Source organism: Epinephelus lanceolatus, chromosome 20 (assembly GCF_041903045.1).
Source record: "Epinephelus lanceolatus isolate andai-2023 chromosome 20, ASM4190304v1, whole genome shotgun sequence".
In the NCBI taxonomy this organism is placed as follows: domain Eukaryota; kingdom Metazoa; phylum Chordata; class Actinopteri; order Perciformes; family Serranidae; genus Epinephelus; species Epinephelus lanceolatus.
Window position 1 is genome coordinate 29,229,026 of NC_135753.1, and position 18,205 is coordinate 29,247,230.

The window sequence follows — 18,205 nt, forward strand, 5'->3', positions numbered from 1 at the left end:
TACGCTCATGTCTGCTTTCAACATGCTGTATACTGCATGCAGACAAAAAAGTCCAATTCTCCAAATCCAATTATGAGTTTAAAGTGCATTTAAGGATTTTTCCCTTAATATAACATTCAGGATACATTTTTACTATTTGAAATCAGCTTTTCAAAGGCCACCCGTTACTGCCCCCCTCCACCACCGCCTCCTATCTCCCTCAGTATCCTCAGCCCTACAGTGAAATGAACTGCCATGGTTAATTCTCAAACTGATCCCTCTCCTTCTGTCTCCACAGAGGGAGAAAGCAAGAATGAGTGAGGCTGAGAGACGGGTGGGGTGGGGTGGTAGGGTGGGGGTGGAGTGAGAGACATAGATGGAGAGAGGGAAAGCGAGAGAGACAGAGCCACCCCAGAAGGCTGAGTTAGCTGTGACAGAGAGTGATGCCCACTTCCCCTCCTTCTATCTCTGCCATCCTTTTCTTTCTTCATCACTTTTTAAATCCTGCTCTTCTTCTTTGTGCCATTGTGACGCGAAATATCCCCCCCCCTCTACACACTCCCCACCCTCCCTAACTCCACACCCCCTCCGGATGATGATTCATCGATCTCCTTATCGCATCAGACGACTTGATGGGCATAGTAAAAAGAAATTAAATCTTAATTAAATTTTCATCTTTGACAAATTTGTCTCCGAAGAGCTGCCATATGCTCACTGGGCATGGGTGAAAACATTGAGAGGGAAGGAGACTTTAGGAATTGGAGTTGAATGGGCTTGAAAATTACAACAGCACAAGGTGCATTTTTCTGTCAGCCTTGTGATTTTTTTTTTTTTATTCAGGAGGGATAGCCTTGCATTCCTATAGATTTTTCACTGCGTTATTACATTATGGATTTTTTCCCCTCCAAGACAAAGTATAATAATGCACTTTATACTAAGACTGTTTTTCATCACTTGCAGGGCAAAGGGAGTGTGTGTGTGTCCTTGTGTAGTAGTTATGAATGTATGTGTGACTGCTTTGAGGAGTGGAGATCTGGATGAGCACCTGTGTGTGTGTGTGTGTGTGTGTGTGTGTGTGTGTGTGTGTGTGTGTGTGTGTGTGTCACCTTTTTTAATAATGTGCTGTCAATCTGGGCTCTGGGAATGGCCATTTCACTAACCCTCCCTAAGTCTCATAACACGGATCCTCTGGGAGTGAGAATAAGTCATCAGCCGGTGACCGAGAGTCCTCGAGCACCGCAGAGAAAGGCAGAAATCACAGTGGATGCAATAAGGCGGACGGGGCGGTATAAAACTTGGGCTCTCAAATGAATGCCGGCGTACTCGAACTTATAGCACCGCCGCTCTTCTCTCTGCTGCTTTAGCTGATATATGGCAGACGAACTGGAGAGGGTAACAAGACCTGGATGGTGCTGACTGGTTTTATGACAAACGTGAATGCTATATCTGCTCACAGGTCCATCATCCATTCGTTCAGTCTTTCATTTATTCACTCATAATTCATCTGCCCCCTAGTGGCCATTAGCAGGCGCTGAAAAAGTCTACATGTGAGGACCTGGATCATCGCTCAGCTCCTCACTTCAGTGCCACTAAACTACCGTATGTAGGGAGTACTGAGTGACACCGTGTCCTTGTTTTGTTCATACCCCAGGAAGAGCAGCTGTTGCTTTTTCTGCTGGGGATCCAAATAAATAATAAACAGCAAGAGTTTGGGTATGTGTTGGAAAGAGAAGCTTTGGAAAAAAAGAGGAAATGGAGATTATAATATATGCCAAATTTTGACTTGTAAAAGTTTTGTCCTCCTCCTTCTAGCCAAGGCAAGTTTATCTGTATAGCTCAGTATCACAACAATAAGCCTCATACAAGAATACTGTAATATCTTTCTCTTAAATCTTTTGATTTTTCCATTTGAGATTTGCTCATACTTGAGTGTGCTCAATCTGACTTGTGGCACTCCTAACTGCACAGAATTATCTGCTTGTTGACTTGATGAAAGCCAGTTGTTCATGACTAGTGTGCATTTGTCACATTTGATTTTTAGCATAAATGCCCCTCTGTTAGCATGTACGGGTTTCACTTTGTTTGTGACGAGTTTAAATCACAAACAGTTTCATGAAATGATAAAAGAACTTTAGTCCAGAGCTTCAAGGCAGAAATCAGCGCAAACCAACGAAGCAGTGCCAGGAGTCATGACCCAAACCAATTATTAATACAGGTTTATTTCTCATATGTGCCACTTAAGAACAAATCTGTTCTTACATGAGGCCCACAGTCTCATTGGTTTTAAGAGGCCACATGAACAAAGGTTCCCACCACAGCCTGAGCTCTTGATGAAGAAACATTCCTCATATGATGCGACGTAGCCAAAGACATTAGACAACAAGGCTAATGTAAAGCTGGCCTACTTCCTTCTGCCCACGCAGGAGTAAATAAGTGCTTCTATCCTACATTAGCATTGAAGCTGCAGCTGGAGAACATTATTTATTAACCCTAACACATTTAGTATACAATGTTTGTGTCCCTACTGGACATCAACAGACACTTCACAATGACACTGATGCAAGTTTGTGCAGTGTGCTGCTTGTTGGAATGAATGGTTAACTGTACATGGATGTAGGTTTATTAAATACTGTCCAATGATGACAACTGGAAACCTGCTACGGTGTTATTTTCATCATAGTGTTGGAACATGCCAAACTTTGAACAGGCCTTGGGGTTCAAGAGTTGAAGCCAAAAATTGGGCAAAGTGGAAAAGCCCTCAGCTGGTATGTGTTTCAACGGTCTTTTTTAGACAGCCACCCAAATCTATTTTTTGGCATATTCAGATTGTATCTAGATTTATTTTAGGAAGTCTGGATAGCAAAATAATTTTTTGCGAATCCGATCCAAACCACATTTGGAGGCCATTTAAAACTTTCTATATACACTGTAACTATACACTGTAAATAAAGATGGACAGCACATAGTCCTGTTGTACAAAAATGAAGCCCAAATATCCTGGATACGGTCGCTCTCATCTTGGCTCATTTGGAGCTAGAGTCTGCGCAATAGCTATATCCACAGTATTAAGTAAGTATCAAACCAATCACAACCAGTGCCACTGATTGCGAGCACCTGGGACCTGTCATATTGTCTATCTTTATATACAATCTATGGTCTGAGACACTCTGGACACTCAAATTGGATTTCAAAGTGTCAACGACATTAAATCCACAGTGAAGTAAGTGCTGAGCTGAATCCATGCTGCCACTAGCAGAACACTATGAAGGACAACATGGAGAATAAGGGTGCTTTCACACCTGCCCTGTTTGGTTCAGTTCAATCCAACTCAAGTTTGTTTCCCCCATTAAGTGCGGTTCATTTGGGCAGGTGTGAACACAGCAATCACACTCAGGTGTGCACCAAAACCACCGGACTAAGACCTTCTTGAAGAGGTGGTCTCAATCTGGTTACAAATGAACTCTGGTGCGGTTCATTTGTGGTGAGAACGTGTTCCGACCTGGATCTGAACCAACTGCAGTCACATGACACATTGTTTGGGTTAAACATGAGCATGTTACAGTCCTGGAGGATTATTAATGTGCACCTCCTCCTGTACTGCCTTAATATGCACATTCAGCACAATCAATGCATCAAAACATTGTCTTCTAGTTGGAGCCGTGCCTCGTTTTCAAACTGTATGGTTTGACTAAAATGAACAATGACAGCAATATAGTCCACGATGAGCAGCCCTAAAATCAACCTGTGTAGTTGTCCCTCCATTGTGACATTAGAAAGTGTCACATTTATCTTGCAAGTGTGCTCTTCTTCAACGTTTGGTTTACTTCCTGGATTTTTCCCACGCATGGAAATTCTGACCAATCAAGAGCAGCTTTCTCACACAAGGCATTTGATCTGGTCCTCTTGTAAATGCTGCCGTGAGAACATGAACCAACTCTAGGCAATTATACAACTTTGTAACAAAATGAGTCCCTGATCCAGACCAAAGCAAAACAACTCCAGGTTTAAAAACACCCTAAGAGTCTGTGAATGCCAGTGCTGGAATTCTGCAACATGACTTGACAGCCTGATAGTCTGGAGGGCAAAATGATGGACTTCCATTTCTCATACTTCCACGTCAAAAAGCAGCGTCATTACTGTAGCCACATAGTTACTGATGTCGTCATCACATGCAAATAACAGTGCAGACAGTCCGTTAAAGATTTGATTTGAGAAACAAATGTGATTTGACTGCAGTCTGAAATTAGCCTTAATCATGTCTTCTCTCCTCCAGGTGTAAAATAAATGCATGACGCAACCACTTTGGCATATTTTTCATCTAAACCTTTGAAATCCCAAGACGTAGGTAGGTGTAGAAGAAACAGTCTTTCCATTTTTGAGAACTATGAACAAGAAAGCAGCACAAAAAGTCATCTCTGATACTGGTAAGCACAGTCCATGGTGAAAGCAGTAGTGTTTCTTTAGTAAAAAGAAACATAAAGAATTAAGATAATTTGAATGATCTCTGCTTTCACTGTTCCAAGTCATAGCTGGCATTTAAAAAAAAAAAGGTACAGAGGTACAGAAAGCTGAGATGCTACAAATTATTTATATCATATATAATCAGCGCTTTATTAATGAATACCTCCAAAAAGGCTGTTGTCAATTATTACAGTTGCTTATTTCATTAGGTCTGCAAGTGACTTTCCCTTGAACACAGATAAAATAAACTTGTAATTGAAAGCAGACATGAACTGAAACCCTGACCCTGCACAATCTGTGTGTTCGCATACGGAGGAGTGAGTGTGCATGGTCTTTTCAGTCAAAGCGCTGACTTGATGTCGTGGGTGTTTTGTGAAGGATAGGAAGATGGTAACGAGGAGCGAAGTCAGACACAGGGCACCTGCTGCTGCTTCTGGGCAGCCTTTTCTTACACTTGACGTGAGGGTCAGGCAGAAGGACTCGGTGCCTCACAGATGCAATACTGCACCTACTGTACACTGCAGGATTCATTACTAATATATTAGCCTTTTTGTGCATATTTCCCTTGTATTTGAATGCCTCTGTACACGTTTTAGAGATAATTATGTGTATAGATTTGATATATTTAGTGAGTGCTGTTGTTGTAAGTCAGTGACTTACTGTATGACCTGCCAACACTGCTCTCTTTGCTAATGCAGTTTGCCCATATTTAGCGAAACCTGACGTGATTTTGCAAATCCTAACACTATTCCTGCTTTATACGACTAAATCACAACAACACAAGACCACAGAACAGAATTTTGGACACATTTGCTTCCATCGGACTTGATCAATGAAACATACAAAAGTTGGTCCCCCCACTGTCTTTGCGTCTCTGCCTTTTATCTGCCTGAAACATCGTTAATTGCTTCACATTGCTTTGAAACCCCACAACTCATATTTCACTATTAACGTGGTGATTGTCAGAACTCTCAAAGATGACATACAGGATGCTGCTAATTGGGATTCAACTTTAATCTCTTGTCTGTGTGGATGCCTTTGTTGTTTTGATTCCAGATCTCATGGGAAATGTCCATTACTTTGTCCAGCGCTTGTAAGACCCATACTAATACCTGCTTTGTCATGTGACCCATCCTTTTAATCACTCAATATGTCTGTGATGTGTGTGTGTGTGTGTGTGTGTGTATGAGTACTCACAGATATTAGCCGTGCCCTTGGGGATGGGCAGGTAGGAGCCAGCACTCCACGCTCGCCCCTGGTAGTTCTTCTTACAGCGGCCACAGTCAGGCCCGGTGGTGTTGTGTTCACACTCGCAGCTCAACTTCTCTTTGTCATATACACAGCTGTTGGCATGAAGGTTGCACTTGCACCTGTCAAAGAGGGAGAAGGGTGGTTGGGGAGGGGGGTGCGGGGTGGAGTTGAAAGAGGACAACCACGTCAACATGAGTGAATTTTCTGGCACTGAATGAACAACAGACAGCTTTTATTTCGTTGGACAATGCTGCTGAAGGGCAGCGTGTCCTTGACTAGCGGTAGCATTGGAACACAGTCAGAACGGGCAAAACAGTTGCGTCTTCAACTTCAAGAGGAGCTAGTTCAAAGGAGGCAGGCGGTTGCACGAACAAATCTGGCATCATTATTTCCTCCCTTTTCTTTCTCCCCCCCCTTCCCTCCACTCGGGAAGGTAGCTCGGTTTTAATTGTCCCACTGGAGGATGCATAATTGTGGTAAGGTCACAGTCGATGGGCAAGGAAAGATCGGGAGGGAGAGGGGGACAGAGAGGTGCGAGGGGATGCTGAGGAAAACAAGCCAAGTTAAATTGTGGAACAAGCACTGGGAGAATGAAAGCGGCGAGGCTTGCAGCTCCACGAGGCGATGAATAGCTCAGAGTTAGCCAGAGGGCGGCATGGAGCAACAGCAAGGCTATGTTTGCTATGACAAATTAATATGAGATGAGATCTCAGAAGCATATTTCCAGTTCGGAAAGAGGGACTCCCTTAAGGTGCACTAAATCCTCACTCACATTCTGCTCACCAGAACCTTCATTTAACAATAAACTCAGCAAATTCATTTTCTGCTGTGGCTAGATGAGCATTGAGGGGATATCTATCTGTTAAATTAATTTATGATCCTCATGCAGCATAAAGTACTCTGAGGAATACGGGGTATTGCTAGACCTCTTTCTGGAGAACTCTGCAAAAGAGAACAACATATGTGAGTGGGTTTTCAAACGGTTTATTAGAAATAGGAGAATTTTCTCAACACAAAAACAAAAGGATTAAATGTTCCCAGATCTAGTTTGTTCAGTAGCTGTCTGCCTTTTTAATTGCGACAAGGACCGAGCTGGAATCACTTACTGCTCGACATCTAATGCTGCAATGTGATATGACACACTCCTGAAACATCAGCACCAGGATGCTCGAATCTCTAAGATAAGATTATTGTTTCCAAAGCGCAACATGAGTCACGATCAAATGCCAGAGCCAACGCTGGCTGCAACTTTAAATAAAATCTGGATATTTGACTTCCAACACGCATGACTCATCCTAAAAGTATGGAACTGTAGCTGTGTTTGTTTATTTTAGGATAAAGTGCTGAGAGGCAGACAAAATGGCACTATTTAAGCCCGTCTCCCTCTTTTGAAAGTGCCCTTTTATTTAGCTATTTAAATGTGTTTTTAAACTAGAAGCCAGGTGAGTGGCATCGTTCCATGAGTTCCCAAGGAAGGGAGGAAGAGATGGAGGGCAAGGTGTTGAGGAGATGACACGATAAGCCCCACAGTTAGGTTTGCTAACGTCTTTGTGAGAAACTCAGGCAACAGCTGGCCTCCGTCACCCTGCCCATTCTGCTTCACCAAAGCTTGACTTGAAATATAATAATTTGGAGGAAAAGCACAGCCTTAACCCACTCACCACTGCTTGACCCCAATACTCAACATATCTGCTGTTCGCCCCAAATTCAAGGGCTGTGTGCTGACTCGGGTTGGGCTCCGATACCTGGTCACATTTAGGATCATGTTACAGGTCGAGAAGAAGAGACACCTCTATTTAACATCTCTCTATCATCCTAAGTGCAATGTATGTTAGGGGGGGAAGAAGTATTCATTTATTTACCAGCTACGCTCCTCCAGGTGGTTGCTTTTTATTGAACCCTGGGTTTTAACAGATCTGGGGAAAATTGCATTCTCCTACTCTGCACCTTGGACATGGGACAGTCTTCAAAAAGATCTCACATTAGAAACACTTATACCCGCTGATGAATCTAAGGGCATCATACAGAATTTGGTGACAGAGACATGTGCTTGTTTTTCTTGAGAGGCCACTATGTTTGAATAGTTGTTGTTTTATTGTAGATTTTTGTATTATATGTTGTATTCATTGCATTTTAAATGTGTTTTGATTGGCTGCTACCTCAGCCAGGTCTCTGTTGTAAAAGATTTTCAATCTCAATGGGACTTCCTGGTTAAATAAAGGTTAGTCTCTATATACAGACTCTACATTCAGTGAATGTAGAGTCTGTAGGCAAACCCCAGAGATCTTGCCTCCGGTTGTAGGCTGTTTGTGGTCCGCATGATATTGACAAACCACGTTTGAGCCGGCTGCAGTTGTTGCCAGGTTAAACAGTCCGTGCGGTGAACTAACGAGGCGGAACATAACTGGCGTCACTGCAAACTCTGAATCCATCGCAATGGTTCAGCATATTGACTTATATATAAACGGAAGTCGGAAACGGAAATTCGCCTCCTCCGCCCAAGTCAAACCGGAATGCCAAAAAATCGGGGGTCTGCCCCCAGAGGCTGTATCGCTATCTGCTGGAAGTCAGACACTGAATACAGCCGATGGGTTCCAAGAATGGATAAAGGTTAAATTATACTGCCAGCCAAAGTAACAGTAAAAGCCAATCCCAGATTCACTCTAAACCAGTGGTTCTCAAATGGTGTGCCATGATGCAAATCCAGGTGTGCCGTGGGATACTGTGATAACCTCACATTATTATTACAATATTCAACTGGGCCTATACAAAAAGTTATGAATGCATTTTTAGTTGACTGTTTAAGTATGTTGTGCGCACCCATTTCCTAATAAAGAGGCAAACTGTACCTTTAAAAATGTAATTTGTTGCTGTTCGCGAGAGGGAATTCTAAGTGTGTGACATGTCACATTAACTTACATTATTTCCCATTTAAATGAATGTGTTATTGGTGCTTTTAAGTAATTTAAAAAGGTTTATAATGACTTCTTAAATCATTTTGATAATGAATATTTCATGAGTAATAGTTGGTTGTCAATTGTTTGATATTAGTAAACAAAAGCAAACATTAATGTCATGATAAGAGTGATAACACATGTTTCAGAGGCTATTGTGCACTGATATAAATACAGGTGTGCCTTGAGATTTTGGGTGCCCTTTGGTGAGCCTTGGGCACAAAAACTTTTAAAACCCCTGCTGTAGTTTACCATTTTGCCTCGCTATAATTGCATTTTTTTCGGTGCTGTGTTCTCCCGCATGCTTGCTGCTTACAGTCTGGCAGTTGGTCTCTACCTTTTTATAAAGTCCAGACCTCACCTGAGCGCTGCAGGGGTACACACCCATAAATGTCCAGAACACAGAAAAGAAAATACGAAAAAACCAGGCAGAGGGAGGAGTCTCTGCAGAAAAATACTACGGTACACACTTCTACTGGATCATAAGTGATGACTGAGAGGGAGTACCTTTGAGGCTATACATTATTTTTCAAGACAAATCCTGCATAGTGTACCTTTAAGCTTATCTGTGTGTTAGCTCTGATATGGGGCATGCAGTATATGGAGTACATAGCTCATAAAATATATTATGTGAGTCAAAGTAAGTGGGCTACACCTGTTATTTCATCATGTCAGATACATTTTTAATCAGCATTTCGTACCTCATACTGCTCATGTCATTTTCAGGTTGTAGCTACAGAATGTGAGCAGTAACAAGGCTGACACTCACAGCTGTAGTCTCTCTGCCTTCTACGCCAACAAGAAGTAAGAACGTACCTCAGTATGATCTTTGAGGTTTATTTTTTTTGCTTTGGTTACGAATGTTTGAGGCTGACCCTGAATGGATTTGAAGAGGGATTCTAAAGGATTGGATAAAATGCAATCCAGACTGCTCTGTTCATTTCAATTGTCCACATCCGTCTGGTCGCACTGACAGAGATGTCACAGCCCTGCTCAATGTGCTTTCTTTCCTTCTCAGTTATAAAAGTCTGCCTTGTTAGTGTGTATATGTGTGTGTGTGTGTGTGTGTGTGTGTGTGTGTGTGTGAGAGAGGAGTGGGTAGAGGATGTGGTGTGAAACGACTTCACATGGAGCCCTTTGTGGTTTAACCTTCAGCTTCTTTTAACATCGCCAACATTTTAATCAGCATCCAGAAATGATAGCGCCGTCGGCATAATGATGGAGACTGCCAGTGAGGCCCTTAGGGTCTCTTACCCACCAGTGCTGTTGTGCTGCCAATCAGCAGTGGCTCCTGAATGTGTGGATACCAGGGGAGGCTCTCTCGCCGCTGCACCAGCAACAACAGCTTCAGAGACGGAGCCAAGTAAACGTGTATTTAACAGCATTTTAATAGCAAATTTCCTCCAGGGTTCCCCCTGCGTACAGTGTTATGTCTTCATTTCCTACTTTAAAAGCTCTGTGGGTCGCCTTCTCCTGACTTTCCATCAGACTTTGTATTGTTCTCTTCATATCTCTCTCCTCCATCCACCTGTCATTGTTAACTCCAGTATCTCCTATTAATAAATATTCATGGAGCCAAGGCATCTTTGTTTTTGTGTGGTGCTCTCAAAGTGATATTGCTGGAGGCATTATTGAGTGTGCCAGCCACCGCCTGTGAGCTAAAGGTCCTGATATGTATTCATAAAATTACCCATGAGGCTATAAGCTCAATTTGCTAGACGGGCAAAAAAAGAGAAAGAGGGAGGAAAAAAACTCGATTGAAGTTTTGATTCCATTTTGTCTGAGAGAAAGCAGCAAACATATTCTCATATCTGACAAGAGTTTAAAGTTCCCCTTGAAATGTGGGAGACAGAAGATACTCTTGGGCGCAAAATTTATTATTTTTCTTTATCCTGGTGGAAATGCGAGCAGAGCAGCCCGTTGAGACGTAGCTTACCTGGAGCAGTGTGTCTATGACCTCTGCAGTAATGGGATTCTGATTGACACCATGGGTGCACACGACATATTGCTCCTTCCCACTGATGATGCCAGCGACAACAAACAAAAACAGTGCAACACAATGCCCTGTTTCTCCAAAATAAAGGCCTTTTCCTTTCTATCTCTTCCGCCATTATCCAAATAATTCCATTCAGCCGAGTTCATTCCTCGACATTGCTCCAATTTGCTCATTGCGGCTTCAAAGCCAAAAGTATCAGCCACTAATTGATAGTAATTATCCATAATCCAAGCCTACAACATCCCCGACGCACAAAGCTGCTGATCCCAACAAATTGAGCAGACTAAACTCAACATGGTCCTTAAGTGGGTTAACTAAGTGAAGCAATTAAATTTCAATCTAACGCCCAGGTGTTTTCATACGCAAGCCAATTGGGTCAAACACTCTGTTAATAAACGCTTTTTTTTTTTTTTAAGCTTGTGTCTGCATTCAGCGTATGCTGTAAATGAGCGACAACACACCAGGGGTTGCACGAGGCAGGCAGTGAGGTGGGAGAGGTGTCAGGGGGGCGGGTGGTTCAAAAAACACTCCGGCTTAATTATGTGTGATGAAAATGAAATACAGAAACGCAGGAGTGGCTGTTAAAAAGGCCTTAAGGTATATGTATGTGTGTGTGTGTGTGTGTGTGTGTGTACAGGCGATTTGTTGTCAGTAGTATGGATAATTGCACGAAACACACAGAATGAAATTTACTATACAATATATTTGCCCCACCTGATCTTCCCAAACACACACACACACACACACACACACACACACACACACACACACACACAAACCTCTGTAGCAATAAAGCTCTTACCCACTGACATGTAGCTTGCAGCTGACGTCTGTATTGGCTTAAAACAGATCAGCCTGTCTGCTAACGTGTTACCTGCTAATTGCCTCCTCTACCTCTCCGCCCCCCCGGACTGTAGTGCATTGTGGGAAGTGGAAGGAGTGAGATATCAGCACCAGCTCTCCTGGGATGGACCTAAGCCCCCAACCTCCCCCTAATTATATCCTTCTCCGCCATCGCTCCTTCTCCTCTCACTAGAAAGTGGGCAGTTAGTGAAAAGTGGAGGCTGTGGGAAATCACGGCACGTTCTGTGTATTACTCGTCTCTTCAGCGTCTATTTTTGGTTCAGTTTGTTGGAATGAGAAAAAAAAACATTTACAGAGACACTGCAGGAACACATAACATACCTGTTCATTATATACACTTAGAATTCAACCTATGTAAGAGTACAGATATTGCTGCAGAACTTATAAGGGGATGAATCTGCTTCATAAATCCACACATCAGAGAAAAGGAGAGGAACTGGGGGGAAAATAATCAGTGTTGGGAGGGTTACTACCTAACCCCCTAAAATAAGATTTGTAATGTATTCTATAAGAAAATGTACTTTTTTTACTTTTTGAAACCTTCACCATCCTATTTTTTTTTCGGTTTCCTGACTCTGCATCTCTCCTGCACTACACACACAAAATCTGTTCACAGGAAATGCGTACCTCAAATGAATTTTACACCATGTCCTACAGCAAGTGAGCGTCTCTCTCTGTCCACACTGAGTCTGTTAAATATGCACTTCTGTTACGTCATGTACACAAATCACATAGGCTATCTATCAACTGTGTGCACGACTGTTGACATAACCATGTGAAAGATGGGCAAGTACTTGTATCTTTCTACATTTGTACTTTTTAAACAGAAAACGCACTAAACTTGTTTAGATTATCAAAGTTAAATAAGGAAGTGTTGTGTAGGTCCCTCCTCATTTCAACTTCATGAATCAGCCACTCTTCGCCTTAGCTTTTAAAGCGAGATACAAGACTAAATAGAAACAGGGTGTCAGACAAAGCAGCAGCTCAGTGTCACTTGTGGCCAGTTGGAACAATTCAGTAGAACACAATGCAATCAAACTGACGTTCATGCACGTAACATTCAAATAGGACACAGTGTTAAAGCAAATCAAACAAAACAAATAAAGTAATCCCTTCAAGTAATATATTTCTAAAGACAGTAAGTGTATTCAGAATACCACCAATTTAAACTGTAACTGTATCGGAATACAACTGCAGTTATTTCTATATTAAACAGGTAACGCCGTTACTTGTTTCCAGGTACTCCCCAACCCTGGAAATAGCAGCCATAACTAGAGTTTCTGGTGAGTTCAGTCAGAGGCTGGGCTGAACAGTAACACACACACAATCAGCTTACAACTTACATACAGATGGTACACTGGCTGTTTGGGTTGTAGAAATACAAGGCGTCAAATTCACAAGAAAGGCACAAGGCAGAAAATATGCTTCTGTCTGAACACAGTTAAATCTGAAGGCCTCAGTACAGTACTTTCACACAGGTGAAAACACTGTCTGACAGATAAGCAGACCGTCTTGGGGATTTAAGCAATCATAAAACAACATCTCCATCATTAGTAACTAATAGTAGCTACTACATTTCTGTGTGGTAAGGCTGTTTGTAACAGCTGCAACTAATGACGGAAAAAGAAGCAAAAGAAAAAGCAAGAAAAAGTTTCTTTTAAATAATGTTTTTAGCCAGGTGTGCAGTTTTCATTAGTTTGTATAATGCAACATACATGAACAAATTACTGAGTCTACACAGAAGACCTGCTTTGTTGCACTGTCCGGCTGTGCTCATATTTACACGATATTGGACAAGTGATTTGCTTAAGTAGCCAATTAAGCCTTGGAGAGGCTCACAGAGTAGTGACCCAGCTGCTGAACTATGGCAGCTAGCTTAAAAACTGCAGCACTTTAAATTATTTTAATGATTGTTTTGGTGAGCTGATGAATGTTGTATGTTTCTCTCAAAATAATTCATTATTTTGAGGTTATTATCTAACTAGATCCTGCAAAACTAAAATGCCAGGATACAGTGCAATATGTTGTGTAAACCTTGTCACTGCACTGCAAGTTCAGTTCATCTCCGATTCCCTGCATTGAGGTAAATATGCCGCCTGCCTGCATCAATCCATCCAGGCCATCCATCTATTGAATCCTCAGCATTACTAATGTATGCAGTTGGACATGCTATCCAAGCAGGAGTCAATCAAGAGGTCTTTACTGCCTGTGACATGCCAAGCCAGTTCAATAGAATCGACATGCTGGGCCTCACTGATACTGCTTTCAGCTAAAGACTATTGGCTGTGGAGCCGGCGACAGAAAGTGCACTGCGGAGGAGGGAGAGAGCTCCATCAATGGGAGGATGGTGCTACACACATTTTAAGGTGAGGCCAGGTGGAGGGGAGATATTAAGTGATCTTGTCATGTCATAAGCAACATCGCTGACTGGAGCCCTTAAAGGAAGTAACTCCCCAAAGATCCTGCAGTATTGATCCGTTTGGGTCGGTAGCTAGTCCACAGACTGCAAGGGGTTAGACTGCATTTGACCTGTGCGTGTGTGTGTGTGTGAGAGAGAGAGAGAAAGAGTGTAATTGTGTGCACACAGAATAAAAGAGGAAGTGTGCATAGTGTTGCAATGTAAAACATTTGCCTCATCCACAGCCACGCATCATCTTGTGAACATTTTTGTGCAAGTATCCATTTTGTACTTAGTGTCACCATATTGCTACTTATCTATACCTACAATTTTTTTTAGCGGTTTTAGCTGTAAAGTCTGAACTGATGTCACTATTTGACTGACAGCAAAATAACACCACAACATTATCTCAACAGTAGGAAATACATAAAATGATAAAGCCACTTCTTCTTAATTGTCTTCTCTTATCTCGTTGCTTCTTGCTAATGTCACCAGCCATTAAACTTTGGCAACCCTCTTCTTTGTTACATAATCCCGATGTCTGCAGCAGACATTTCCCATGGCTACGCCCACCAGGGGCCGGAATCTGAAACCAAGGGTGGGACCCAACGAGCAGGTGTAATTACAGAAAATGTTGGCGGTTTCCCAGCTAGCAGAAGGAGCTAACTCTTAGCATCTCTTTTCCCTCTTAAACCCTGAGCGAGGGTCATTAATGGCTCGGGTTGAAACTGTGTTCGCTGTTGTGTTGAAAACAAGAGCCTCTGATAGACCAGAGGGGGCAACGTTTCCACTAAATTAAATGAGAAGCTGCATGGCCTCCGGTGATTAATGAGAACTGCATGAGATGTAAAGAATTGCTTAAATGAGCGCATGCAGGTGTGTGTGTTCGTGTGTATGTGATGAGAAGAGAAATAAAGATTTCCGGAAAGAAGACTGAGTTTGTGTGTTTATATCTGGGCCATAGGTTTTGTATTTGTGCCCTTCATAAATGCATTTCAGGTTCGGATCCGTGGCAGTTCTTTGGGCTCTAATTAGTCAGAGAGATTTTACACTTAATGAGGGACCACCCCAAACTTTTGTGGAAGCAAAAACAAAGAAAAGCAGCACCATTAAGGGCTGCATCTTTGTGTTTATATAATATGCACTAAAGCGTATTTGTACAAACTGCAATGTATGGGAGGAACCAATTAACATTCATATAAATGGTCACTGAAACTGATTTATTGTTTCAGATGGACTGCTGCAGCAGGGAAAATATCTTCATAATGTAACATCATGAAAAAGTAAGTGCAACATTTGCAGCATAGTTATTTTATTGAACAACCAGGAAAGAGGAAAGATAGAAAAGAAACCTACAGAGAGACAGAGTGGTAGAAAGATTTAAGAAACTGGGCGTTCAACAGGTCCACACCAGCTATATCATAATGCAAAGTGACAGAGACGTAGTGTGTGTCTTTTACTTTCCTACAGTGCAGTTTACAGGAGCTGTCTGGTCATCATCACACCACACAAGGTATTTGTTGGTGTGTGTTGGTGTTTTTAAGTATGACTACAGAATAATAAGAGATGGGAACTTTATACGAATGGTCACTGACTCTGATTTATCACTACAGATGTATTTGTGATTTAAGACTATGGAAAAGCAGGTGTAAAGTTTGCAGCATTTAAAGAGAGACAGAGAGATGAGAGAATATTGTTTATATACTAAATGTTTACCTCTTAGTGCTGGGCGGTATACCGGTTCATTCAGTGTGTCAGTATTGATTTTCCACGTGATATGCATTTTTCATAAACCATCATACCACCGCATGGTTGGGACAGTTAACGTACCTCAGCAAACAGGAATATGCACTATTGCAACCACATTTATACTGCATGGGAGAGGACACGCCTATCAACTGCATACCCCTCTTACATATGGTTATAACTTTAGAACAAAACAAATAATAACCCACACTAACACCATGTCACACAATGGTCTAATTGTGCATTTACAGAACTAGACCATGAAGCCAGGTGGCCAGTTAGCACCTAGGAGAACGTGCAGTACATTCAGAAGAATAGAAATGAGATGGAAGATGAAGACAGAGACACCGGACGAACCAACAGAGGAGCTGTGTTAGCTGTTTGGAAGTTTTTTGGCTTTAAAAGTCTGACGTAACATCAGTTTGTTGGGCGGCTGTTGTTGCCAGTTGTGGTACCACTAATGACTACTCATTTCACCAGAAAACATGTTGAAAAACACAATTACGGTTGCCAGATTCTAAGCTGTCAGTAGCGCTAGTAGAATGGTGAAACCAAAAGGTAGGAAATTGCTTGAGTCAGCATTTGGTCAAGGTGTTGCATGTGACAGGAAAAGCAAGTGGGGAAGCGACATGGTCCAGATACTGACAGTCGAGAAAGGACTCAGACCAGTGATTAAGACAATGGATTCAAGGTGTGTTTTAAATGGGTGAAAATACTTCATAACCTTATGTGATTAATGTCTGGCTTGTTTCTTACTTATACAATAGTAGTATATTCTAGAAATATCTCTTCAAATATACATAAAATACAAAAACATTTTAATGTCATCATGTATATACTGAAGGCTGTGATTAATGTTTCACAAGGGGCCAATCAAACCCTACGGTTATCAAAGCCTTCAGTACGTATACAATGGCATTAAAATGTTTTTACAGGTATTTTACGTAGTCCTGACAGTAGAATAAGGCACCTATATATAGGCCCTGTCATGCAAAGAAAAAAAAAAAAAAATACAGCGATATATCATTAAACTGCCAAAGTCTTGATTGAAAGACCATGATACAAATTTCCGGTTATACTGCCCAGCACTTTTAACTCTTTTACTGGTACTCTGCATTGTCACTGGTGGAGTCCAATCATCAGTACATTTGAATGAACTCTGCTGCTGTGCTGCATTGTCACTAAGTACTCGCTACAAAACTAGCAGTGACATTAATATATGCAGCTCTTGAGGTAATTTGCGGACCGCTTAGGAAGTCAAACCTATTGCACTTTGCCCAGACCCTCCAATCACCATCATCTAGCACCATAATCACCATCATCTCAGTCATCACCCAACATCACCACGAGCCGTCATGCGCCAGTAAGTTACATTACCTCACTAAAAGGGCAAAGGTCTGGAAAATTCAGTACAGCACTTTTTCTTTGTATGATTGTTATTCTTCCTCTCTTTTGTCAGGTGCAGCTCCATTGTATGCTCCTGTTATGCTTGAAGGCTAAAGCACTGTTGGATGGCCATACATAATGAGCGTCTGCATTCATTGGCCTCCGCAAAAGATAACTCGCTCAGAAACGCTTTTCATGACTCAATGATCCCATTATCAAGCAGTTTTTATTCATCACTCCCTGTCGTCTTCAGATCAGAATCAAATATCTTGCTTGGGGAGGTTTGGGATCTTACCACATCAGCGCTGTCACCGCGTGTGTGTATTTGTGTGTGCACGAGTCGAATTAGACAAACAGGAGCGGTATGATGACGCTGTCACACCTCTCCCTCTGTTAGAAGTATCTGCTTCAGCTTATGAAGGGGGAAATACTGCCATATGGTGTTTTCTTCACTGACAAGGCTCTCTTCTAATGTCACCCATGCCGATATGGCCAGCTCAGTGGGAAGTCTGACTGATGGGAGGGTGGCCAACTCTTTTTGGTATTTCTGATTATGTATTACTTCAGAACTCATCACCACCTTCTTTCACTTTAGTCAAGGTGAGCCCTTCAGGGTACCCTTGAAGTTCTGACTTCATTAGCACACTAGTTGCAGTTCTTACATATCCTATTTTCACATTGATAAATCATTATCACATACATTATAAGATCATAGCTACAGACACTTTTTGGTCTCTACTGTATTTTTAATCTAATAGTATTGCTTGGCAGCACAAAAGGAGATTGCTTTATGGCTCAGAACAGGCAACCCTACAGCACTGCAAGACAACATCAATACTGGACGATTCTGCACATTTCTAAAGACATTTTTTCTTTCTTCATAAGTGCTATATCGTAGGCAACTGGACTTGCTTGAGTTTCTTGAAGATGTTTTGCCTCTCATCCAAGAAGCTTCTTCAATTCTTCAAGAAACTCAAGCAGGTTCAGTTGCCTACTATATAGCATTTATGATTACCATGACCTGGATGACTGAGAATCTTCACAGACATTTTTCTTTCTTCTTCATTTTCTTACATACAATGGCAAAATGTCTCAAATTTCTCACCTTCTCCAATATCTAACTTGACTACAGATGAAAGTTTGCTTATATATATCATTTCTTTGGAGCAG

General features: G+C 41.8%; 1 protein-coding gene across 12 annotated transcripts in view; it reads right to left on the minus strand.

Moving 5' to 3' along the window:
* Positions 1-18,205, minus strand: part of ntng1a (netrin g1a) — a 140,596-nt gene that overhangs the window by 33,930 nt on the left and 88,461 nt on the right. For all 12 annotated transcript variants that reach the window (XM_033638875.2, XM_033638882.2, XM_033638874.2 and 9 more), the window contains exon 4: positions 5,638-5,810. In XM_033638875.2, the coding sequence (XP_033494766.1) occupies positions 5,638-5,810 (173 nt within the window). The remainder of the gene's footprint in view (positions 1-5,637; positions 5,811-18,205) is intronic.